The sequence below is a fragment of the Squalius cephalus genome, assembly GCF_949319135.1.
Source record: "Squalius cephalus genome assembly, chromosome: 23".
Lineage (NCBI taxonomy): Eukaryota > Metazoa > Chordata > Actinopteri > Cypriniformes > Leuciscidae > Squalius > Squalius cephalus.
Genome location: NC_137144.1, coordinates 5,511,902 through 5,521,210, shown reverse-complemented (window position 1 = coordinate 5,521,210; position 9,309 = coordinate 5,511,902). Strand labels below are relative to the sequence as shown.

The window sequence follows — 9,309 nt, the reverse complement described above, 5'->3', positions numbered from 1 at the left end:
AACAGTGACATAACTTTTATTTTTTAAAAGTAAAATACAATTTAATTACATGAATAAAACACTGGGTAACAGGGATTGACACTGGGTAACAGGAATGTTTGTCAAAAGAGAAAGAAGGAGACAGAGAAGAGAGAGTGAGGGAGAGAGATGTAAGAAAAGACAAAAAGGTGGGAATAGAGAGGGTCGCAGGTGTCTCGCTCCTTCCCTCGCAGCTGGCACCTGCATAGTGTGGGTTCTATCCACTATATACAAAAGATAAGAAAGACAAAAAGTTTAAGTTACTCTGTGGTGGACTGGCTCCCTGTAAGTATGGTGTTCGCATTGTAACACTAATCCTAAAATGTCTACAATTTAAGTAATTTCAACTATTAAAAAAAATTATGTGAATAGTACTCTCAATTAATATTAAATCAACAAACCAGAGGACTCTAATCACTCCTGTTACTTTTACCCAGTCCTATTATTTTTCACGTGAGTAACAGGACTGAAAGTAACATGATTGAGGTTAAAAGGTTAGTTCACCCAAAAATGAAAATTCTGTCAGTAATTACAGAACACAAATTAAGATATTTTTGATTAAATCTGAGAGCTGGATCACTCCTCCATATGCTTCTAAGGGTTTGAAACTTGCTGGCCCAGAAAAATGTATTAAAGACATCTTTAATATAGTCCAAGTGACTACAGTGGCTCAATCTTAAGTTTATAAAGCGACGAGAATACTTTTTGCGTAAAAAACAACAACTTTATTCCACAATTCATTTTCCTTCTCTGTGGGCCTTGAGTTTTTTCATGTAGTATAACTTCTATGTTATACGTCACACGTAGGCTCACTATTGGCCGACGCTGGTCATGTGTGTGATGCATGTGACGTATAACACAGAAGTGCTACGCTGTTATACTACATGAATTCACCCGAGGCCCAGAGAGAAGGAAATGAATAGTGGAATAAAGTCATTATTTTTTGGGGGGTTTTGCGCACAAAAAAAGTATTCTCGTTGCTTGGTAAACGTAAGATTGAGCCACTGTAGTCACTTGGACTATATTAATGATGTCTTTAATACATTTTCTGGGCCAGCAAGTTTCAATCCCTTAGAAGCCTATGGAGAAGTGAGACAGCTCTCAGATTTAATCAAAAATATCTTAATTTGTGTTCCGAAGATGAACGAAGGTCTTACGTGGTTGGAACAACATGAGGGTGAGTAATTACTGACAGAATTTCCATTTTTGAGTGAACTAACCCTTTAAGCAAAAATTGCATGCTAAATTGCATGCATTGCAAATTTACACTTAAAACTATTGTAAAGTACTGTAAATTTGACGTTTTTAGACGTCAAGGCATGTTAAATTCAAATAAACGTAAAAACAATGAATTTTACACATTTATTTTGCAGTCTGTCTAAACTCTACATTGAATCAGGAGACACTATAGAACACATTAAAGGGATAGTTCACCCAAAAAATCTTTGGAACACAAATTAAGATATTTTAAGAAATCCGAGAGCTTTCTGTATCCTCCATGGACAGCAATTATTTTACTTTCAAGGCCCGGAAAGATTGTTAAAATAGTCCATTTGTATACAGTGGTTAAACCTTAATGTTATGAAGCGACGAGAATACTTTTACTGCGCAGAAACAAAACAAAACAAAATAGAATACCGACTTTATTCAACAATTTTTTTCCTTTCTGTGCCAGTATCCGATGCTGTTCACGTGATGTGTCCTCGATCATGCATGTGATTGCATTGCGCACTCGTCGCATCATAACATTGAGGTTGAACCACTGTAGTCACATGGACTATTTTAACGATGGTTTTACTACCTTTCTCGGACTTGAAAATGGTTATAACATTGTAGTCTATAGGTGGGATCAGAAAGCTCTCGGATTGCTTAAAATTGTCTTAATTTGTGTAGAACAAAATTCTTGTGTTTGGAACATCATGAGGGGATGTAATTAATGACAGATTTTTCAATTTTGGGTGAACTAACCCTTTAATAGCTTCAGTAAACTTCTTACTGCATAACTACATCTAGCTTAAAGGAACACGTCGACTTTTTGGGACTTATTTAGCTTATTCACCGTATCCCCCAGAGTTAGATAAGTCCATACATACCCTTCTCATCTCCTTGAGTGCCTCTGTTTGACGCTCCCACCGCTAGCCTAGCTTAGCACAAAGACTGGAGGTAAACGGCTCCAGCTAGCATACTGCTCTCAATAAGTGACAAAATAACGCCAACATTTTCCTATTTACATGTTGTGATTTGTATAGTCACAGTGTGTACAAATAACAAGGTCACATGAGACACAACCATCTTCTAACTGTATACATACTGGGAACTATATTCTCAGAAGGCGAAGCACTGCTACTTCTGCGGAGTGATTTACTCCAATTCTGAGCAAACTCTCTGCTCCTCACCACAGGGCTTCTCAGGTGCTGCGAGCAAATCACTCCCCAAGTAGCAGTGCTTCGCCTTCTGAGAATATAGTTCCCAGTATGTATACGGTTAGAAGATGGTTAGAGTCACTGTGACTATACAAATCACAACATGTAAATAGGAAAATGTTGGCGTTATTTTGTCACTTATTGGGAGCAGTATGCTAGCTGGAGCCGTTTACCTCCAGTCTTTGTGCTAAGCTAGGCTAGCGGTGGGTGCCTCAGACAGAGTTACGGCAAGCACGGAGATGAGAAGGGTGTGTGTGGACTTATCTAACTCTGGGGGATACGGTGAATAAGAAGTCACAAAAAGTCAGCGTGTTCCTTTAACACAGATACAGTGTTTCATTAGTCCGTTCTTAAATTGGAACACAGCTTACATTAGATTGACATCCATTCGAAGTCAATGAGCTTCCTGATAAGAGTGCAGACTTGCTGGTTCATGTGACCTCTCTGCCTCTTAGATTTTGTGCCCGTCTCTGGGTTGATGCCCAAGAAGCACCTACAAACAAAAAGACAGAAGAAAGCTGTTAGTTTAATTCAAGTGTGATGAAAAAGGTGTCAGTTCCCAGTCACCACCTTCAGTGGGTCACTGCTTTTGCAGTACAGAGTCAAACTAAAGTTAGCTCAGTTTTAACAAGGTGTAATTCAGGTGTACTGTACTGTACTGTACTGTAATTCAGAAAAAAAAAAATTCATGGAACTGAACTGAAAAACATTTCCATCACAAACACAGTCAAGAATAGACCTTCACCAAAGTAGAGGTGTGTGATTTACCCAGGCAAAGCATTCGCACACAACAATTTACATAATTTACATGTGCAGTTTGCAGAGGATGGAGTAAGAGCCGGTTGCCTGTCCATCTCCCTATGGCTGTTTCTACTTGTACTCTTCCTCCTAGAATTATTACCCGTTCACAGATGATGTGATAAACACATTTCATTTCTTATATCTTTTTCACAATAAAGCACCCAGTTTTCTAGTTGTTTCTGACTTTTTTTAAGCTTTGTCTCTGGTCTAATCTGGTCTGGTCTCCAGCACAGACACACAAATTAAGTCTGCAACACACCACTTGTTTGAGGGGGAGAAAGGGGGGTCATCACCATTTGGCTGCTGTAGTCCTGAGCGGATTGCAAAACACTATACATCCAAACATTCCTTGTTTAACCCACCAAATAAAAAGCAAGCCCTCAAGTACAATATTAATGTAGATATTACCTTTGGATAAATTCCAGAGTACAAGCAGCATCTTCAGCATACTTCAAGTTAAAATTGTAGTAGCTGGAAAAAATAGCAGCCAGACCAGTTGTAAAGTCAAGGTCAGGTCCCATGACCACTTTACCCTCCAACGACAGCATCCATGCCCTTGGTTTCATTATGTCACCTGAAACAAAACCAGATACACTCATCATGGACAACTGTTCAGTAAAGGAATCAATTTATTTATTTATTTTTAATTAGAGTAAAAATAGTTGTGGCATATTCTAACTACTGTGTGTTACATTTCTTTAAAAGAAAATGTCAATACATTCCATATGTTGAACAGTAAATAAGTAAATAAAGTTTCAGGTGTACAGTATAATTCACACCACCACATACCTTATCACTTAAAAGTTTCTTTTGGATATTAAAAATCTGTCCTTTTCATAATAGATTATTAATATTTTTTAAACCCAAGAGAATTGCAATTTAAAGGGATAGTTCACTTTGAAATAAAATTTTGGTATGTTTTAGCTTACCTCAAGGGCATCCAAGATGTAGGTGTCTTTTTTTCCGCAGTAGTTTCAATTTTTATATTTTTAGGTCAAACCGTTCTTGTCTGTCAGTCATTTCATGCAGGTATATGGTCACTGTCTCAAAGAGCAAGCACAGAGTCCAAATTAAAACAATTCCCCATCGTCCAAATTAAACAATTCCCCATCGTAAGTACACATTGATGGCCTAAGACACGAAACGAGCGGTTTGTGTGAGAAAACGAACAGTATTTATATCGTTGTTATCTCTTGAACACAGCACACGTCCAAATGATCTGACGGCGCGGGCGGGTATAGATGTATACACTACATGTCGCCTTCGCTACTGCAGTTCATTGGAACGAAACCATAGCCAATGCGACATCTATGTATATATCTATACCCGCCCGCGCCGTCAGATCATTTGGACGTGTGCTGTGTTCAAGAGATAACAACGATATAAATACTGTTCGTTTTCTCACACAAACCGCTCGTTTCGTGTCTTAGGCCATCAATGTGTACTTACGATGGGGAATTGTTTAATTTGGACGATGGGGAATTGTTTTAATTTGGACTCTGTGCATGCTCTTTGAGACAGTGACCATATACCTGCATGAAATGACTGACAGACAAGAACGGTTTGACCTAAAAATATAAAAATTGAAACTACTGCGGAAAAAAAGACACCTACATCTTGGATGCCCTTGAGGTAAGCTAAAACAACATACCAACATTTATTTTCAAAGTGAACTATCCCTTTAAACTTTTTTAAGACCAAGTCGTTCAATTGGGGAGTGATAGCAGATTGTTTATGTTGACTTCAGGGAGAAAGCCAAATTTTGTTTACATTTAGATCCTTTAAATGAAATTAATACATGAGCATCATACTCAGAACACTACTCACTCTCAGGTTATCTTTTTAACTGATTTTTTTGTATATTAAGGGACTATATGGAACTTTGTTTGTGGTGCTCAAAGTGCAAACATTTTTTTTGGAAAAACTCAACAGCAATGTCTCTTTCCAGAAATCATGACCTGGTTTACTTAAGATAATCCAGACCTTATTGTGAGCAGTTTCATGTGAACTATCGGTTGAAAGAAAATAGTTACTACATGAAACTGCTCTCAACAAATCTGTGGATGACTTGACAGAATACATTCAAAATGAGGAAGACATCAACATTACCTTGAACAATCAAGCGAGGGGTGCTTGGTAGCATCACAGTCCCTTCTACATCAGTGGCTGTGGCACAAGGCTGCAAAAATAACAGTAGAATAAGATTCAACTGTTAATAATCTGTACCTATAGTAGCTATATTTGCGAACAAATCTTCCCTTGGCCCCCATTGATTTATCTTAGATTAGGCAGTACACATTTGGTAAAGTTTAGAATGTGATCATGACAATGTGACTGGTTTCTTTGGACTGATGAGCGGTTGGCACCTGTATGAATGGTGAAGTGTAGAGTGAAGCACTTTTTGTGGTCAGAAAACTAGAAAGATGCAATATAAGTACAGTCCTATTACCATTTACAAAAAACAATAGGCCTAATGCTTATGTTAATGTGAGAGTGAAAATATACTTACATCAACATCAAGCACAATAGCATCCTTGGGCTCTTTGAAGTACGCCATCAGAAGGAGAAGAATGCATGTAGCCTTGTCTGAAGCCTCCGGTTCAAAACAAGCCAAAACATCTTTCACGCCTTGATGACAGTTGACTTCTTGGCAGAACTTCAGAATGGTGTTGAATTTGTTCTCCAGGGCCTCTCGAAACTTCACGAGGATGGAGACATCGGTCAGAAGAGTAAAGTGGGAACATATACCTGAAGATAATGGAGTACAAGTGCTGCTGAATCTTTGTTGTAATTATAATATACAGGTGCTCTTTGGATGCTTCAGGTACATTGTGTGTGTTGCATGGATGGAATATGGCCTCAAAAACGAGCGAGTGGATTTTTGCCAGTATAGGCTCATTGTTCTCACTCTGCTGTTCAAACAACTTATAACAGTGAATTTTACATAACATGACCCCTTTAACTATTGTAACAAAACAAAAGAAAGATATTGTGGACAATAACCCTGAAGAAAGCCCTGTGTTTAGCCGCTTTCCGACCGGAGGAACCTTTTCACATTTCTTAGAACTATTGGCTAAAGTACCCGGATGTCGGCGTGTTCGCACCGCAGGAACTAGGAACGATTTTAGTTCTAGGTACTCCATTTGTAGAAACTAATTTAGGCCCTACTTCAGAGTAAGTTTATCTGCCCAGCTAGCAACACTGGACATCAACCACACGGCATAGGCTAATAACCTTTTTTTCATATACCGTCTACTTTCTATAACAGTTCTTTCTAATAACATATTAAACAGTGTTGTTAGACAGATTGCTAACTAATAAACACAGAGGATGCGAGCATTGTTTGCTCTGGCGTTCTCAGCGCCGCCAAAATAAAGATCCGTCACGCCGTCAAAATAAAAGTCACCGTGTTTGCATCACTCCCTTACCCCTCCTACCAGTTCCTATGGCCACTTGGCCTGTGCGAACGCAAACAGCAAAACCGAGTTTGGGGGAGAGTAGTTATTAGAACGGTTTAGAAGTGGACAGTTCCTAGAACTAAGTTCCTATAACTACTTGGTCGGAAAGCGGCTATAGTCGCAACCCGTTACATACATACTGCCATGTAAAATAAGGGAATTTTTATAGCTTTGGATTTTTTTTGAAAGAGATGTGCATTTTACATTTCAGATGATTGAGACTATACTCCACCCATGCAATGAGCCATGTGCTACACAAGATGGAATAGGGAAAAAATACCTCTTGGTGAAAAGAGAAAGGGCCATTCCTCCTTTACAACTGCAATGGCTGGCGCAGGTACACTATTAAGATAGCGTCGCTGGATGATATAGGTCTTCTCCATCAGAGGTTCAGCTCTCTCAGCACCACTCATGCCTTCCTCTGAGTAGATGTTGAGGAGATGACTTTTGATGCCATCTAATGATTCCTCAGTTTCGCCAACTGGGACTTCCACAGGACACCACCTTACACAGCCGTACTGATCTACAGGGCCTCTTGTCATGCCTCTGCCTTCATCTGGTACCTGACTGTGCGTCCTCTCTCTGCGTCGTCTCACTAGAGTGTTGTTCCTGGTTTTATATTCCACCCTAGTTTTTATTTGCTGCAGAAAAGAATGACAACCATCTCCAAGCATGTCTCCATTTTTTGCAACGTCAGCAAAACATTTCGGATGGCTCCTTACAATGCTTCGAGCAATGTTGTGACACATTGTTCTGTTTGGATTAGGGTCATGATCCAACATCTGATCAACCACTGCCCTAACCATATCTTTTCTATCGCTTGGTGATGGTCTTGTATTATTTGTCAGTGCCTTTCGAATAGCTGCTGGCATCCTATCCCAGTTGACCTCGAAGGCTACATGCCATGGTCTGCCAAGCGGCAAGGATGTAGATGAAATTGTGTCTTGAGTGCATGGGAAGTTGGAAGGAGTGTTTAAGGAGCTGGGGACAACGGTTGGAGTGACAGGAACCAGTTCCAGTTGAACTATTGCGAGTCCTACACACAAGAGAACAGATTATTACATGAAGGGAGAGAGAAAGTACTCCATCTGTGTTTGATTATCGCTCTGAATCCGATCTGGATGTAGTCTTTGACAAAAAAAAATGTATTTTCTTATTTTTGCTCATGTTTTTTTTTAAAGGTGCCCTAGAATTTGAAATTTAATTTATCTTGGCATAGTTAAATAACAAGAGTTCAGTACATGGACATGACATACAGTGAGTCTCAAACACCATGCATGTGTGTGGGAGAAATTTGGAGTTATCTGAAGAAAATATTGTGAAAGGCTTATTTGCTGCATGCATTTTCGTGTTGGATAGCCGCAGATGTGGAACTTCATCGCCGAGGAAGCACGCAGAAACTGTGGTAACAAAGCAGTTCTATCGAACAGTATTTTTCAAATGTAACACTGTTCAGTATGTGTGGTGTGCAGGCGTGTTTGAACCCAAAATAGTCAGATGTAGGCTATACGAAATTGCGTGGCAGATATAGTGTTGTAGCCGCGTCAGTTCGATTGGTAAAATGTGATAAGGCTACTCAGTTTTATGGTAACGTTAGCCATGTTCTTCATGTACCGGCCTTCTGACAGCTTCGGCTGAACTTGTCCTTGTCCTTGTGTTAATTGTCGTGTAATAACTTCTGTATGACCTGGCAATAAACATTTTTGTAATTGTGTCTATAATGTGATTGGCTAAACTTATTTTATTTCGGTTGCAGGTCGAGTGTCGGTTCTATTTTAAGCGTGTCGGGTGCGGATTTTAATTAGTGCTGCTGTCGGAAAACGGGTCGGATGCCGTTTGAAGCTCTGCGGGTACGAATTTACAAAATCATAAAAAAACAAAAAACCTTTGGCCAAGAAATTGTTTACTTTGGGCAGATTTCTAGCCCACTTGACCGACCGAGTAGATGCTATATTCATGCTATATTTACACTTATGTAATGCTGCCTTTCTTCAAAAATGATTTTTTTTTTTTTTTTTTTACTTAATTTTATGCATTATATGCATTATTTTTAACTTTATTTTTATTCTATTCAATTTTATTTAACTTTAGATTATTCAACTTTTCAATGGGAAAGTATCAAAAATATAGTTACCTTTAAAGCCATTCAGTAACTTTCGACACTGAATAGGTCGAAGGTATTTCTCAATGTCTTTTTCTTGAACCAAAGCAAGGTCTTCCTTGCTTTCCACACCAAGCTCTTGCAACCCATACAGCAGTGAAGTCAGAGTTTCTTCAGAGAGACCAGGTATGAATGACAGCACCACTTCTTTCATCATTACTTCATCCATTTTCTGAAAAAAGACTTTGAGCAGACATACAAACAATTCCATTTGTCAAATTACTATGGTTATATACACAATGTTTGAGCTTTATTATTGCAACAGACTGTACCTAAAAGAGTGGAACTATATATAACTCATCATTATATATATATATATATATATATATATATATATATATATATATATATATATAGAACTCAATCATTCCTGACCAAACTAAAAGTTTCCAAGAGTTTACTGCACTTTTCAGTCACACTGTCCATTTTCCATGTTGATTACAAACAA

General features: G+C 38.6%; 1 protein-coding gene across 1 annotated transcript; it reads right to left on the bottom strand.

Annotated features, from left to right (window-relative positions):
* Positions 1-9,030, bottom strand: LOC307151388 (uncharacterized protein; the record flags this gene model as incomplete). The annotated part of the gene is made up of 7 exons (XM_079859388.1): positions 1-242; positions 2,813-2,934; positions 3,651-3,816; positions 5,352-5,421; positions 5,752-5,990; positions 6,981-7,736; positions 8,835-9,030. The coding sequence occupies 6 exons, from the start codon at positions 9,028-9,030 to the stop codon at positions 2,814-2,816; spliced, it is 1,548 nt and encodes a 515-aa protein (XP_079715514.1). The 3' UTR covers positions 1-242; position 2,813.
* Positions 9,031-9,309: the final 279 nt, after the last annotated feature.